At 39.7% G+C, this 17,741-nt stretch overlaps 1 gene segment (V, D, J or C); it reads right to left on the minus strand.

Annotated features, from left to right (window-relative positions):
- Window positions 1-6,397: 6,397 nt before the first annotated feature.
- The window catches only part of LOC124243863 (T-cell receptor gamma chain C region C7.5-like), a 61,725-nt gene continuing 50,381 nt past the window's right edge, over window positions 6,398-17,741 (minus strand). Inside the window, 4 exon segments of the C gene segment in view lie at window positions 6,398-6,971; window positions 9,129-9,176; window positions 12,367-12,696; window positions 15,967-16,023. Coding sequence covers window positions 6,766-6,971; window positions 9,129-9,176; window positions 12,367-12,696; window positions 15,967-16,023 — 641 coding nt within the window.

Below are 17,741 nucleotides of genomic sequence, written 5' to 3' on the forward strand. Positions count from 1 at the left end.
GGAATTCGGAAAGGGAGAAAAGGAGGAATTGTGAATGCCTATAAAAGTTCACCAGACATTTGTGTTACTTTTATCATGAAATAGTATCTTTCTCTGTGGAGTACAGTTCTGAAATAGTCTGAGTACTCCTACTTTGAACCCACACTATGAAATCATTACCATCATTTTCCCTTTATGTTTAACTAATTTGTATTTAAATGAACAAAATCATATGGTGAGCTATTTTTTGTAACATGAATATTCACCTCGATGCTTCACAAGCAGGCAGCTTGTCTCTTAGTTTTCCTTCATTATTCATTGATTGATTCAAGAAAAACTCAATTGTGTATAGTGGGAATGGTCCTGGTTTGGGTGGAAAGTGGCCATTTATGCAGATCACATTAACTCCATGTGTGCTTGTTGTAAGAATGGGCCAAATGACAGAAACGCAACTGGGAGGTTCACTGGGAGGCTGGGTCCTAACCAGAAGAGCTTCCTATGGAGGAGAGAGGGATAAAGAACAGCTCCAGGGTCTGCTGTGGGACTGAAACCTCAGGAACTCAATGGCGTTACCGCAGTGAGAATGTCCTGTCTCAGGATGGAGTCGCATATACACCAAGAGAGTGGGTGCCCAGGCCCACAGATGATGCCTAAGCAAGACGTCAGTGTATTAACTTAACCTGAGAAAGATCTCTCCTCCAGACATGCTGGGCTCAACCAGCAGATGCAGCCAACCCTCAGAGGAAGCCAAGGCTCACCCGGAAGTCGGCTCTCAGAGCACAGACCAAGAAGAATGGAGTGTAAGATTTGAATGTTCCGTGAGGTCAGACTATGAAAGCCTAAAGCATCGATCTCAACGATAGAGCTCCACTTCCTCTTGGACGGGCAGATTGAGTCCGTGGGCCTGGGCACCCGCTCTCTACCATGCTTAGATGGGTGGCAGTGGGGAAAATTGCTCTTTAAGCTCTCATTGCTGAACAGCCCTCTTCTAATTGAGCCAAATCTCACTTTTATCTGATGTTAATATCCCCTATTGAGCCTTACTCAGGTTGACTCTGACTCGTTAGAGGGACCCATATGATTCAGTAAATGACAATTACACAGTTGGACTCAGGGCCTCTGTGTCTCTGTGTTCTTGTGAGGGAAACAGCACATCACTATTGCCCACATCTACAGTCCATCCATGCGACCGGGTTCAGAAGCACAGATCTGTGACACCCTGTCTACACTGAGAAAATGAAACCAAGGTACTAGCCTCAGTAAATCGAATACCATGGAAGAGCTTGGATACTTGGTGGCTGGCTAGGATGACCTTAGTACTCCATGATGTCCTGTCTGCTCTTTCCTTCAGAACAGGGTCATGAGAGTGGACTGAGATGCAGCATCTGAACAGCCCTGGGCATCAGATTCCCAACTCACACTGTGGCTAATTGGAGTAACTCTGTATATAAAAAGCAGGGAACCCCCGACCACAGCCTAAGAGTATGTTGGACAGCAATCGCATGTGTGTGTAAGTGGATATTTTCCTCCCATTAGCTGTGACCTTTTGAAAGTGAGCAAGGTTGGTTGCGGTTTAACTGTCCTTAATTTATCTTATGACACCCTACCTACTGCTTACAAAACCCCAACCAGTAGGGGTCGGTTTGAGTTTGAGCATTTTCCACGAATCAACCACATTTGACAGAGCATGTACACAAAAAAGCCTGAGAAAATAACACACCAGTAGCCACACCAGCCCCCTCCCACCACCCAGGCTGTCCCCTCCACCACCTGTGCCCTCCCTCTCTGTGCCGCCTCGTTCAGGGCAGCCCAGGCCCAGTGCGGAAGGAAGTTGCTCAGAAGTTGGAAGCCACGGGAGACACTGCCTAGTAGTGCCTGACAGTGACGTCACCTGCACAAAGCTCCAATGATTTGCATGTTTCTCCTCTTTGCTTCTACTCTTTCCCAGCGTAGATACAGTTCCAGGTCTCTAAGGAGAGGGCCAGGGATTGGGCCTAGAGAATCTGATCAGATTCATGGGGATCGAGGAGTAGATCTAATTAAATTTAACCTTTCTTGGATCTGATGGGTCTTATTTTGTTTCCAAATGGGAACCGCTACTTAGTTTCCCAAAAAAGTGTTTCACAGAAACTGAGGCTGATTGTCAAGAAATAAACAAAAAACTTTTCCCAATTTCAAATGAGACAGTCTTTGTTTTTAATATATGAAAATTTTTACTTTGAAAAGATTAGTTAGAGAAAATAGACAAATCTACACTCTCTTATCATTTTTTCACTCTCCTAGCATACATTGAACATGTTGTTTTATGCCTATGATTGTAGAAAACAGGATACATATAAATGAGTGTAGTACATGTTGGTATTATTTCTCAATAGAAAAAATAGTCAAAATAAATGATCAAATATTTCACAGAAAAAGAAATATAAACTTTCAATATATGAAAAGATGCTTAGCTTCGCTCACAGCAAGAGAAAGCAAATTACAACCATGATGAGACACTATTTTTCACCTGTCAGATTAGAAAGTCCTGAGGCACACTCTAGGCATTCACTGACACGTTGACAGAAATACAGCACAGTGCTCTCTCTGTCGTGGGCGAGTTGGCAATATCTATCAAAATGACCAGTACACTCCTTCACAGTGACAGAAAACATTATTATAGTTTCATCATTCCTTACAAGAGCAAAAGGTTGGAAATGAGTTTCACAGGAAACCGACTGTATTAAAGTGTTGACATTCACCAGTGAAATGGCATGCAGCCTCTAAGTGTCCCTCTGCACTGACATGAAAAGAGCTCTAGGATGTTTAAGGGAAAGGAGAAGCACAGAATAATGTATATCGTTTACTACCTCTGTGTAAGAAGAGATAAAATGAGACTATACATACAGGCATATATATTTATATATGTACATTCATATTTGCATATATAAATGCTGGAAGGGTGCACAAGAAACGAGTAAGAGGTCAGGAGGTAGAGACAGTAGTTAAAGCAAGATCCTTTAATGCATTTTTTAGAGTGTTTGAATTTTTGAACCAAAAGGTATTATCTAACAAGTTTTATAGCGTCATGCTATGCATATTATTTTTTCAGCAACACCTTCTGGTTAATTTTCTATTTCGTTAAACAAGCTACATTCTTTGAAGATGCATAGCAGACAATAACGTGACATTTTGTAGTTTATTTCATAGTTTCTTATTGGCGTTTGCTTTAATTTGCGGATGCTACAAACGATGCTGCACTGAGTGAACACCCTTGCACAGAAATCTTAGTTCATACCTTTTGTTTCCTTAGGAAATCGATGGATGGAATGACGAGAACACTTTCCAGGCTGCAGCACGTTCTTCCTTGTACCATGGGCCTGGTGACGGCTCCTCATTGCGTGCGATCTAGGACAGCAGCGCTGGCGCTCAGGAGCTCTTTCAGTCACTTGCTGGCCTCCACCCTGGAGCACATTAGAACTACTGAAGGATATTTTTTAAAGTCCAGTGCCTGGCCTGTGATGAAGTCTGGGCCTCAGTGGTTTTTAAAGGCTTCCAAGAGGAGAGGCGCTGGGATAACGGATAGAGCAGCAGGTCCTAAGTCAGGCAGACCTGGAGTCACGTGGACTCGGGCACTACTCTATGCTTAACCTTGTGAGTATTTCTTAGCCTCTCCGGGACCTAGTCTTCTCATCAGTGAGATGAGCATGGTACCCGTATGTGGTACAGTGAGAGCATTAGACATAAAGCATGCAAACTGCCCAGCAGAATTCCTGATGCTCACTTAGTGGTAGGGACTTGCCATTATTCATACAAAACAAAAGATAGCAAACAAATAAAAAAAAGTCTAACAGAACTTGACAGAGACCACACATTTACCCGGATAAAATTTCATGGCTAACGAAAATGGTGTTTCTGGTCTTTTGGGTGAATTGTGTCATTTTGGTGTAGTATCTCTGGTTATCTTTTATTACTCAGAATTTCTAATTGGCAGTTATAGAGTTCTTTGATTAACATAAAGGGGAAAGTCAGTTATTACTTAATTGTGACCTGCTTCATTGACAGAAAGCCTTCAAAAATGAAGTCTCTGAGGAAAAGAATTCCAAAACAGTAGAGAGAATTCATAATGGGGACATTTTCAGAATGACTGCCTTGAGGTTCCCCTCTGTTACAGTTGAGAAGTGGATGGAGACTCTTGCTCTATAAAGACTATTGAGACACGAGTGTTTTTATGTGGAATTGTGTAAATCTTTGCCTGGTTTTTCCATTGCACACCTGTGGATGCAACCTGTTGTTCTGGTATTCATTTTATCCAACACAGTGCCGTGGACTTCAATCACAGAAGTCCTATGGGTGGGTGGAGGTCAGCGTATAAAAGTCTTTCCAGGACGAAAACTCATGTGGCAGGTTGACTATGATCCTCGAATTGTCCCAACAGCATATGAGCAAGGAGAGGAGGTGTGGACAGGCAAAGAGGAAGTTCTCTCCACCAGCCCTTAACCTACTAAGAAGGGAAATTTTCCTGTTTTAATTGAAACTAAAGTGACCTGTTTATACTCTAGGAGCAAATAATGTGGAAGTTAAGAGCAGAGCTCCTGCAATCAGGCTGCTGGGTTCAAATCCCAGCTCTGCTTCTTATCAGCTGTCTAACTAAGGGGACTTCTTCACCCCTCTCTGCCTGTTTCCCCATCTGTAAAACAGAGATAATTGTACATATTTCATAGGGTTCTTGTGAGACTTAAATAAGTAACCCTGTACTTAGGCCAGTCCCAGTAATACCATACCAGCATTTGCTATTATTACTTCATTAGGATGGTAACCATTGAATTTGTAAATGTCACTAGCAACTGAAATTATTTAATTTGAACACTTTCTTCTAAAGCTAGGCAAACTTAGACAATGTGACATGGTCATGAACAAATGACACAGCTAGTTAGAGGAAGATCAAGGAGCGGAGGCTGTAATTAGGGGGTGAGAGGTGTGACCTCTGGGCCAGTATTTCTCCCACCACACCACATGGCAGTCGTGCTGTGGGGGAAAACACACAACCAAAAAGGATGTATAATCTACTTCCTAAATCAGAAATGCACCTAGACCTACCAGAGGCTTCCACAGGTGATTCTGAGGATCTCCGGGCCCATTCCATCTAGGGGAGGAGCTGGGGTGTCCAAATGGTGCACCCAGAGAGCACCACCAACAGGCCTGCTCTGCCTGAGACTCTCAGTCCATTTCATTAGCAGCCCCCAAAAGAGCAGTTGCAAATCTAGGACACACGGTCACAGAATAAAGTAGGATTTCCATAGTGTTGACAACAAAGGGAGCAATAAAGGTAATAACAGAGTATGTACATGAGGAGAAAACACAGATGCACCCACGGGTCCTTAAGAAAATTCTCACTGACTCCTTGGAGGATGCCTTTAGTAGAGAAGCTGTGCAGGTTTTGTTTTGTTTTGTTTTGTTTTGTTTTTCCCAGTTGACAGTGGTTGAAGGGAAAGCCACCTGATAGAGTATATAAAAATACTGGCTCTGAGTTCAGAGAGACCTGGCTTTAATGACTACTATTTAGAAAATAGTGACCTTGAGCAGAAAACTTCATCTCTCCAATATCTACAATGTGGAATATAATTGTACTTACCTCTGGGGGCTCCTAGAGGATTAACGGGGTTGCCTGGTACAAAGTAGAAGCTCACAGTCCCTGTTCCATCCACATCTAACCTTTCTGTGGGGAAATAAGATTACAGATGACTGTGCGTGTTTCTGTGTTGGTAGAATCTACTACTCAAAAGTAGAACTGCCAACAGTGGATGCTAATGCTATTGAGGACTTGCAAGTACCAGGCATTAGTAGCTCATGTAATCCAGGAGACAGGGCGCTGTAACTCCATTTTACAGATGAGGAAGTTATGGCACAGAGAGTCCAAATAGCTTGCCTGAGGTCACACAGATGCTAATGCTAGACCCGGGATTCAAACCCAGGCACTCAAGTTTCGGAGTTGAGGGGCGCAACCCTTCCACTGCGATGCCTCTTGGTGTGAGTGCAGGTTTCACGGGGTTAGTGTGAGGACCAGGAAACACGGTGCTTGTGAAACACTAGTGTAGAGCTGAGCACACACAGTGCAAGTTATGCTAGATGTTATACTGACACCATCAGAATGTCCCAAACCAAATGAGTCTGAATCTGGTGACCTTTGAAAAAGAAGTAACCTGGGTGCCTTCATGTGACTGTGGTTCCTCTTGGAGCCAGTGCCCCAAAGAAAGCATCATGACCATTATCGCAGGGAAAGAATTAGAACTGTGGTATTGACCATCATTACAGCCAACGCTGGATTTGATAGCTCAGCTGTCACACTGTTTCTTACCTTGGACTTTCCGTTAGATTTCATCAAATTAAAGTACACAGAGACAAATGCAGACTTTTGATTTTTTTTTTTATTGTGCCTATTATGAAAAACAAAGTCCAGAACTTAAGTAGCAAAGATTTTGGGTCAGAATGAGCAAAATGGAAGGCTCCTAGCTGATTATCTGGTTAAATGGCCCTAAGGGACAGGACAAGAGCTGCATGCTGTCTGTACTCGGAAGACATTGTTATGCAGGTTGCTCAAGGAACTGGTGGAGATCATGGAGAGAGTGGTGCTAAAGGACGACCCTATGTCCCTCCCCTGAGTAATGGCAGAATTCATTGCTGTTACACAGTAAGAGTTTCTGTTTCCCTAGTTGTTTGAAAAACCACCATACGATAACAACATAATAGAAAGGACACATGTAAGCTGAAATAACCCAAACCCAGAGAGAAGGCCCAGCTAGATCCTCAGGAGATGCGTTTACGGACAATAAACGATGAAGAAAAGTTGACTTTTTTGCGCCACCGTCTGTTAGAACTCTTTCCATCGCCACAGACTGCCGTTCTCCTAAACAGACAGAAGGTGATGATGGCAAGGTAGATCACGCTCTTGAGGAGGAGGAGCAGGTAGGTGTAATAGGCAGAGGTGCTGGTGAGCTGCAGCTGCAGGGGGGCTAAGAGGAGTCATTTGATTAGTTTCAACTGTTCTTTATAAAGGATGGGACCTGTTAATGGGAGTGTGGTCACAGTTATCTATTTCTGACAACCTTCATTCCAGCGACACCTCATACTACCAAAACCCAAAAGTAAGCATCTACCCCCACCACAGACAACAAGACAACTCAGAATGCAGTTTACAGGTCATGTCAAACAACCTCTGCTAAATTCACTTAGACTATTCCAAAATATAAAACGTAAGATTGCATTTTTAACGAATGTGTCCAATGGAATAGAGTATTTGTGATAATAGCTTTTAGCATGTCTTCATCCCCACTGTGTCTCTAATTGATAATAATAACTAATATTCATTAACCACTAACCAAATGTCAAACTTTTGTTCAGAGAGCTTTGCATGCAAAGCTTTAATCTTGTTACATTTTACAATAGCCTATGACATCATTATTGTCACTCCCATTTTACAAATAAACTGAAGCCAGAGAGAGAAGTGGTTTGTCTGATATCATGCATTTAGTTATTATTAGAAGTCAGATTTTAATCTTAGCAACGCAACCTCAAAGAACACATTCTTAGGTACTCTGTAATACTGCATCTCCAAGTGCAATAAATGCCCCAGACACCAAAATCCTAAGCATAATTATAAAGTGGAATTCTGATTTAGAATCATTTGAGCCACTACATGTTGTGCATGCAGTGAGATTCCTACAAAGGGTACAGTCTACGGAAATTCGGTGGTGTTCACAGAGGGTTCGGTAGGAGGTGTGAGTAAAGAAGGCATTATATGAAATGGAAGAGAGTGGTTAATCCAAATTCTCTGAAATTTTAGGAGGTCATGGCTCACTCACTTGTCCTTCCTAACTGTCCCTCATTGTGGCTATGAGGATGAAATTGCACTTAATATCCTTTGAAGTTTTGCAAGAAATGTATAATGGTAAGAAGTAATTAACAACAATGATGATGAGCCAGACTGAGTATTCAGTGAACCACAATGCTAAGTCTCTTCCTGTGGAAATTCCCCTTTTAAATGTCTTATTTTCATAGAGTCAAAATTTCAGAATCATTAGCACTTGCTGTGGAAAGGGATCTCAGAGGTGATGTCCTCACAACTCCTTGCCTTTGATCAGCTAATGTGTTAGCTGAGGTCCAGAGCCCCCTAGATATTGGAAATGAAGGAAAGATCAGCAAGGCTGGAGCCAATGCTTCTAGTCACTTTCTGTGTACATATGTAAGGAGAAAGAGCCAGAAATTAGCAGTGATTCTGTGACAGCCAAATGAGATATCCTATGCTAGTCATTGCACATAGGTAACATTATCTCTTCAATAACTGAGTTAGGTGTAATTATTCTTGGTTGGCAGATGAGGAATCTGTGGCTCAGAAAATGTAAGTAATTTTCCTATACTGATGCAACTAATCATTGAAAGAACTGGGATTCAAGTCTAGTCTGGGATATGGTGTAGTCCCTGTAATTACCCACCCCCCACCACCACATGTCCATCGTGTCTCAGAGCCTTGGCTTTGGGGTTTCTAGCTCTAGGACCATATTGCTGATGAAGAAGAGAGGGCTGAGTCAGTGTATGAACTCTTGATTCAGATGGCCAGGTTGAAACCCCAGATCTAGTTGTGTGGCATGGTGCAAAGACTTAATTAACTGTAGCTCTTTGCCCTAATCTGTAAAATGGTAAACAAACTACTGTACCAGCTCCTAGAAGTATTATTCAAATTAAACAAGAAACTGCATGCAAAACCCAGCACAATGCCTTCTGTATAGGAAGCTCTCAGTACGTGTCAGTTCATGTTATTAGCTTCTAGCAAGGACCAAGGATTTTTTAAAAATCTAGAAGCACCTTGATATCACACATTCCTCAATCATTAGCAACAAAAGTTGAACAAATGAATGAAGTCCATTGTTGGAGGAATTCAGAGCGTACCACTGCACCCTCTAGTTTACGGTCATCTCATCCCAAACCAGCATTTACTGGATTAAGATGCTCCCAGGAAATGAGGCATTGAATTAAAATATCACCCAGTCTATTCTGTCACATGAGTCATTTTAGTTTTACTACCTGAGACTAGGGAAATTCAAAAGTTAAATTTTTCCAGAGGAAAAAAATGCTATAGCATGTCATAAAGGCAAACATATACAAAAACTTACAGATTTCGTCTGTCACACAAGTTTTAGTAGAATCAAAAGCAGCGACCACTAGAAGAAATGAGAGCAAATATTAGTCAACAGTTCATATCCGTAATTTGACAGTGTGTATCTGTGCGTGTGCTGATACATAGGCAGTCAGACAGACAGACAGATAGATAGACAGAATCTGCCAGCAGAGAGGAAAGAGTCATTAAAAATATGGGCCCTGCAATTCCAGGCGTAGTTCATCTGACTCCGTATAATTCAGTAGATCTAATTCATGCATTGTGTTTCTGCTCGTGAAGATGTTGACCCTCATGAAGAACACATTGTTTTCTTCTTTATCACAACTGGAGGGAAATATCCAAGACTATCTCATTTTCTGACTGTACTCACAGCTCCTAGCACACTGCCTGCTGCAAAGGAGGTGATGGAGAAACACCTGTCAAGTGGAAAAATGCACAGAAAATGTGGCTACTCTACAGTCTTCACCACACGCTGCTGACATGAAGAGTTGCTACCAAAATCAAGTCATAAAATCTTAGAATCCCCTACAAAATCTCACATTTGAAAGAGTTTGGTTTAGACACATTTCCCATGAGGGTAAAGGAATGAGGCATGGCTTTCCAGAGCATGCATATCCTAATATCCCCAACTCATGCACATGATTTTTCTGGAGTTGTGGTGTTTGTGGACGTGACAAGATATGAATAAAAGCTCACAGCTGTTGAGTGGTTATGAACGTGCCAGGCACTATGTTAAATGGAAGCAACACACATTATCTTGTTTAATGTTCCAGTCACACTGAAGTGAGTTGTAGTTTGGAGCACTCCTTGTTACAAACAAGGCAATAAGCTTGGGAGAATAAGTGACTTGCCGAGAGTCATACCAGTGACGGCACAGCCAGCGTCCAAAGGATCATTGTGGCGGATTCAGTGAGATAGAGCATGTAAAAATAATCCATAGAAATAGAAAATCTATAGAGAAACAACGTAATTCCTCCATTATGGACAGTAAAAACATCTTCTCTTCCAGATATGTTAAATATTCTGAACAAATGAACTTTTCATTACAGGAGCTCAGCATTTCAGTGCAATTCTTTCCAAAGATAGAAAGATAGGCCAAGCCATATTTATACTTCCCTGAATATAGACAACCTGAGGTGGGATTTATCTACAATATAAAAACAAAAGAAGGCAAACATACAAAAATAAAAATCTTTTTTGGGGGCTGGCCCCATGGCCAAGTGGTTAAGTTCACGCGCTCCGCTTCGGCGGCCCGGGGTTTTGCTGGTTCAGATCCTGGGTGCAGGCATGGCACCACTCATCAGGCCATGCTGAGGAGGGGTCCCACATGCCACAACTAGAAGGACCTACAACTAAAATATAAAACTAGGTACTGGGGGGATTTGGGTAGAAAAAGCAGGAAAAGAAAGAATATCGGCAACCATTGTTAGGTAAGGTGCCAATCTTTAAAAAAAAAAAATTTAGATAACTGACTGTTGGATGGAAGAAAACAGAGTTGAAATGATTGTTTTGGTTTATCCTTTTTCCACTAGATGTTTTCTTGTCTGTATGGAAATGCTTCAGGTACGCAATTTTATGCACTAAATTGGATCTTTTTTTTTTGGCGGCTCTAAAACTGAGTTTGAGGTATAGGATTTGGGACAAATTCCAAGAATGAAAATGTTAGCATAATCATGTTTAGATATTAAACTATCTTCAAGAACAGACTTTAACGTGTCTTAAAAGTCTCTTTCTTTTCCTTAATGGTGACTTATTCATTAAAACATAAATGAAAATCTCTTATTCCCATGCGCTGATTGAAGTACTAATGTGACACATCAGCCCAGCGGTTATATTAAACTCATGCTCTGTGTATTTGCTTCCCATCTGTTTCTTAGCTGTAGAAATAGTAAATTAGGGCTGTTTTTTAAATTTTATGTTAGTTTTAAGAAAGGATATTTAAAAATACAATAAATACAAAAATAAAGAAATCCATGCTGTGTTTTCACTGACATTATTTCATTTGCTCTTCATCCCAGCCCCAGGAGAAAGTCAGGGCAAGTGTTGGAACCTAATCTGGTCACTGATGACACTAAGGATCTGAGAATGTAAAGCCTGACTTCAGAATTCAGACTGCTACACAGCAAAGGTCTTCACATGTTTTGTTCTGTGCTTGCTCCCCACGGCTTCACAAGGGCTTGTTAACCACAGGGAAAAGTACAAACTGGCTCCTTCTTATGAGTGCCCTGGGGCATTTGGTCTGGTGTGTTGACCTCAGGTCCTGAGTCTAGATAGTTACTGGACCACTGCCGGGTCCAAGGCACTCAGCCCTCAGCCCACACTGTCTAAATATGCGCAGCATCTGCATCAAAGGGACTCCTTTGGACATCATGCCTGAATCACGAGTGACCCTGAGTGATTAGGAAAAGAATGTATTCTCTTACAATAGTGCATCCTCCTTGGACAGTAAGTCATCCCAGTGTCCGCGTCCACACATCCCCTCCAGGCCTGGCACTGGCCAGTTCAGCAGTAAATATTTGTTGAGCTGCATTTACCAATGGCACGAAATACATTCATTATGTAAAATGAAAGTATGTTTGTACGCGTAAGCCTTATCCATTCCTTAATTACGAAATTTTACCTTATGATGGTATATAAAATGCAAATCTGAAAAACCTAAGACCATAAAAAAACTTCAGAGGCCAAATTATTCAATTGTTTGCTGAGCTGTTATCTCAAATGAACACCATTTTATTGCCTAATAACATTGTTTTGGGCTTGTACTTTGTGTATAGCAAGATTAAAGCAAGAGCGACTTTTTGCTTGCTGAGTGGAACATTCCTGAAAGACATGTAATTGTTCTTACTTGGTGATCAAGTATAATATCAAACGGGGAATCTTTGTGAGCATGTCTTATATGCTGAGTTGCAGGGTGTTTTCACATATATTGTTTCATTTAATCCATCAACAACCCTAAAAAGACATCATGATCTTAATATTTTTGATGACAAAACCCTAAAATGAGGCTGAGAAAAGTTAAGGAAATTTTTCTTTTTCTTTTTTATGTTCCAAAGTCTATATCATTTTTACTCTGTGGGGAAATAAAAGGACATTTATGTTACCAATAAATGGAATGACATTTAAGAAAGATTTATATTTGTTTGCTTTTCATTAATACTTGACGGAAAAGGTGGGGTATCTGCTTTGAAAAAAAAGTGTTCTGGAGGGTTATATTTATATTTACATACACTTACCTTTCTTTATTGAAGGAAAAGGAATCTCTTGGTCAATGCCTCTTTTATTATTCTCATGTTGGACGATGCATTTGTGTTCTTTATCCATTGAATTTTCAGTAACGGTCAGCCAGCTGAATTTCATGTATGTGTCGTTAGTCTTCACAGTTGTTCCCTCCTGGGATTCCACAATTGTACTGCCATCCTTTTCTTTCCAATATATCTTAATAACATCAGGGAAGAATTTCTCAAGAAGACAAAGATATGTTCCAGCCTTATGGAGCTTTATTTCAGCAATTGAAGGAAGAAAACTGGTGGGCTTGGGAGAAATGTCTGCAGGAAGGCTTATATCTGTGGGGGAAAATGGAACAGATATTATCATTACTATTAATCATTTGTTTATGATGATTTGGTGCTCCAACATGACATTTTAATCTCATGTGACCAAACCTTGCTAATAGGGATTCAGTATTTTGGATTAGATCCGTGGCAAGTAAGCATGAAGACTTGTCCCTTCGTTTGCATTCCACTTTGCTCTAATAAGCCTGGATTTCTCAAAGCCGCCATCAGAGGAAACATGCCTTTCACACGCACAATTAATAGGCAATCATTGTCTTGTCTTATCTTCTGTATTCCCAGTGTAAGAAAATCAACGAGAACTTTGGCTAAAGCCTAATAATATGCAGCGTATGGAACTGCTTCACTGTGTTGTCCAAAACAAATAGCTCTTTTCCGTGATCAACAGCACAATCTATTTGCATTCCAAATTTTCACCAGAAATTTCTCACTCAAGCTATCTTTCTAGCTTATCCAGAAAGTTCAGCTTGAAACTCCTGGCAGTGGGCCTTCAAGGCAGAATGACTAGAGAGATGGAAGGAGGTCTGTCCTCAAATCCTCCTATTGTCACATTAGACACTAACTGTTACCTGCCTGACTGTATCTGCTGAGGGTCACCATCTGTGGATGACACTCAATGTTATGATGCCCATAGCATTGATGCAGTGGTGGGATAAAATGGGTTTGCTGAAAGACCATTTCTTCCGTTTTGTAAAATGGATGTTAAAGGCAACGTCCACTCCTTATTTCACTGTTCTCCTAAAGGATTCATGCATTGAAGTACTTTTCCAATTATATGGTGGGAAAGACACACCCTATTTGAAAATTTGGTGTGCTTCGTTGCACCAGTTAATGAAGATCATGAATTCCACCAAATTTTTCTCTTACATTTGAGTATAAAAACTGACCCTGTGCTTCTCACTAGATATTCACAGGCCTTTTTTTCTTCTGCTTTCCTTAGTGGTTTTGAACTTCTATTTTTCTTTCATGGTCTGACTGCATTTGTGTATTTGATTTTAGGTCTTCTCAAGTAGATTTTGGAAATAGGCAGCTGAAATAAATGACAAATAGTTTGTGCATTACAAATAGTTTGTTTCTTTTTCCGCCCCAGGGGTTGATAGATTAGAGAAGTCTAAAATGAATGTGACATGACAGATGGGAGAATGTGTTTGCAAATAGCACTGTGCTGTAGACACAAAACATGCAGAATTCAAAAAAAAAGTGCCAGAACATAAGGTGAGGCTTTCTTTCCCAAAATTATTCCTCAGAAAACAGGGGTCGCCTTATCTTTCAGTCCTTGGGAACCTCTCATACTAAACGATGCTTTTCTAATACTCTGCTGTGACCAAAAAATACTACTTGGCCAGGATCTCCAAGTGAGATGAAACTGAAATGAACACAATTAATGCCAGTTTTGGAGCTCACTTGTGAAAGAAAATAAAGAAATTTAACACGTATTTTGTAAATATTACTTGGGACTAAACTTTCTACAGTTTATGCTTATGTTGCACATTTATAGGATAACAGAATAATGAAAAAAATGCTTTATTTTTATTTTGTAAATGGATAATTGCCTCTTTAGATAAAATATCCAGTGACATCATCCGACAGGGATCCAAAAACAGACACTCAACCCCTGAGACGGCCCAGAAAGGTGCTCTAAGAGGATGTTTCAGATTCATGTGAAGAGTAGGAACAAAATTTTTGGTGAAATGTAAGGACAAAAAGGCAATATATCTCAACAAATATTTGTATTGATATAATTTTTAACTTGCTAGCTATAATCCAAGTAAGAAACTAAATATTATAAGTGGATATTTGACTTTTATCTTTATCACCATAAGTTTATATGTTCAAGTGATGGGGAAAAAAAAAACCACTTTTTTTCTTCCCAGATATTTCTGCTGGAAAATGCGAGATCACCTTATACTCAGATTAATAACATTTGAGATAATGCTTATTATATTGTAACCATTTATAGAAGCAAGTAGTAATTATCTTAGAAGTTGAAAGCTTTTCCAATTACTGATCGTTTGTTCTAAAGTGACCTGTAGACTAGATGGTAATTAATACATCTATCTATACTCCTGATCTCATAAAGAACTCAGCCAGGTACTAATTCGAATTCTGGAGAAGGAATCAACGTTTTTATCACCAACTGTTCCAAGATTGTCCTTAGCTTTGTGGTAGGTAATTTTCATATTTAATTTCATTTAATCCTCAAAACATCCCATTAGGATGATTGTTGCATAGATGGAATGAACGGATGTAAATATGTCAAACTGTTAACAGTGATACACGTCAATATAAAATTTTAATTTTTTCTTTACTTTTTTGTATTTTCCAATGTTTTCCATAATGAGCATATATTATTTACAATTGTAATAAAGAAATAATGAATGAATCAAAATTTATTTGCTAAAGGATGATTATACCAAAAGTGACAGACCCAGGATCAAAGTCTATATTTTTCCTTGCACCACACTCTCCTAAAAAACATTTTTCAGGATGTCATGAATTATATCTGTGTCACCATTGTTTAATTTGATTGCTACAATTTATACTGAGTATGTAGTCAGTTGACAAAAAGACCACCAGAAAGTTGCTTTTTAACTTATGAATTTTTTCTTCACATGATCATATCTACTACAGAAATCAAAATATAAAATTTCCTTCATTTTTTCAATGCTTGATCTGCTTTGTGACAATTCTCTAAAAACTTTCATTTCAATAGGCTAGCAACACCCTTGCAAGGTGTTCTCCCTCATTCAGGCAAAATTTCATCTTTAAGGCTAATGAGGACTGAACAAATTTACTGAACTGAATTTAGAAAAAATAAACCCATCTTGTGACATTCTTGAATATAGTCATTAATTATTTTGATGCTTACTATTAATCATCCTCTGAACAAATGGCACGTTTAGCACTTCTGTTCATTTTTTTCCATTGGTTATTTTGGGAATCAAATAAATAAAATATCTACACTTCTTTACAAATATTTCAACACAGAAATACCAAATGGACCTAAGATCTCCACCCCTTACAGACCCACAGTTGCTCTAACTAGTCAATTCCTTGTTAATGTCCTGTGTGCTGGGTCAGGCAGAGAACTGCCTCCAAGGACCTGGATGAAGTCACTAACCTCTCCAGAGATCCCACTGTGATTCACGACACAACTGGGTCTAATCCAAGAATTCTGAGCCAGCACCAACACTCTAACCTGTAGCACCTGCATTACCTGCCTCTCCTCCCCAACTTACGCTACAGAATTTAAAGAAAACTCACTTGTAACAAAGAGCTGTGTGCCAGGACCAAATGCTTTCTCCTGCCATCCTTTTGCCACTATCAGAAAAGCCTTTATAGAAATTTCCCTTTGTGCCTATTTTAAAATTGTACCCATATTTTTTCCATATTTATATAAATATATAAAGATTGGCCCAGCTAACGTTTAACAGAGATGAAACTCAAGCAAAATCACATTAGATATGAGTGCAGTCAAGAACTGAAGAACTGACCCCTCCCCACTTGTGCAGCTTGGGTTATGTCTTTTCCCATGTCGCCGCACGTATGTTGGAGAGTATGATTTTATCTTTTCTCCTCATTTTGCCTGAATCTTCTAAATCTCCTTCATCAAACGATTTTCATGTATAAAGTCAGTTCTTTGCCTAGAGTGTAATTTAGAGTTGTTTCTTTAATTTCCAAAGAGGAGCAATAATAGAAATAATATATTTGAGTATTTAATAAGTGTATATTCAATATGTTTTACAGGTATTTTGTGATTTATGTGTATTGAAATGGGGGTTTCTGGATTGATACTAAAGTAACTTTTTTTCAGAATTCAATTCCCACTGATAGCAGATCAGATGAGTTGTTACCGAGTGTGCATTCTTAACGATGATCTCTTACGTTATTGCTTGCTTAAAGACTGCTCCTTTTCACTTGAAAATAACTTCCCGTTTCCAGGGCATTGAATTAAAATCCCGTGCTGCTCATCAGAGGATCCTATTTACTTAGGTATTTCTGCAGCTGTCTCATCATAGTGGAAAAGCAGCTGCGGGTTACGCAATTTAGTAATGCAATACAGTACAACTGTTACGCTTCTTTTACCAGCTTCAATATTTCTGGCGAATTTGATGCTAATACAGAAAGAAAATTGAGTGGAATGTTGGCAAAATGACTTGTCACTCTACAGAGATACCCTAAGAATCCTATTTTAAGTATTTAATAAATGCATATTCAATATGATTTACATGATCTTTTTTGGAAAAGAGAGAGGTAACTTAAGTGCCATGATTAGAAGAAAACTATTGTTTTCACACATGAATATTAATACAAATTGTAAGCAGTTACTAATGAAGCAGTTAGTTAAAGAGTCCACTTACAAGGTCAGGCTACAGAAGAGTAAATATTCAGACTATAAAAATATGACAGGGGCTGGCCCCGTGGCTGAGTGGTTAAGTTCGCGCGCTCCGCTGCAGGCGGCCCAGTGTTTCGTTGGTTCGAATCCTGGGCACGGACATGGCACTGCTCATCAGACCACGCTGAGGCAGCGTCCCACATGCCACAACTAGAAGAACCCACAACGAAGAATACACAACTATGTACCGGGGGGCTTTGGGGAGAAAAAGGAAAAAATAAAATCTTTAAAAAAAAAAAAATATGACAATGTTTCTAATATCACATAAAAGTCCAGACCAAGCACTTTATAACAGACAAGTCTCTGTTGGATCCCAAACTTTGACATAGTAACTAGTCATGTGCCTTTAGGCAAGTAACTGAACTTCTCTAAACCTCAGTTTGCTTGTCTATGAAATGGGAATAAGAGGATCTTCTATACAGGACTGCTGAGGAATGAGTTAAAGCACTGAAACTATTTAGCATGGTGTCTGGCCATCAGCAAATATTAGCTAATATTATTTTCTTTAATGGGATAGTTAGAGGCCATTTCATCAAATTCTTCAACCAAACAAAATATATGGATTTTATTAGCAATAACCATAACCTAAATTAAAAAAGAAAATGAGCACATGAATCCAAGACCTCTTGGCTCTCTCGCAGCC

Source organism: Equus quagga, chromosome 8 (genome assembly GCF_021613505.1).
Source record: "Equus quagga isolate Etosha38 chromosome 8, UCLA_HA_Equagga_1.0, whole genome shotgun sequence".
Lineage (NCBI taxonomy): Eukaryota > Metazoa > Chordata > Mammalia > Perissodactyla > Equidae > Equus > Equus quagga.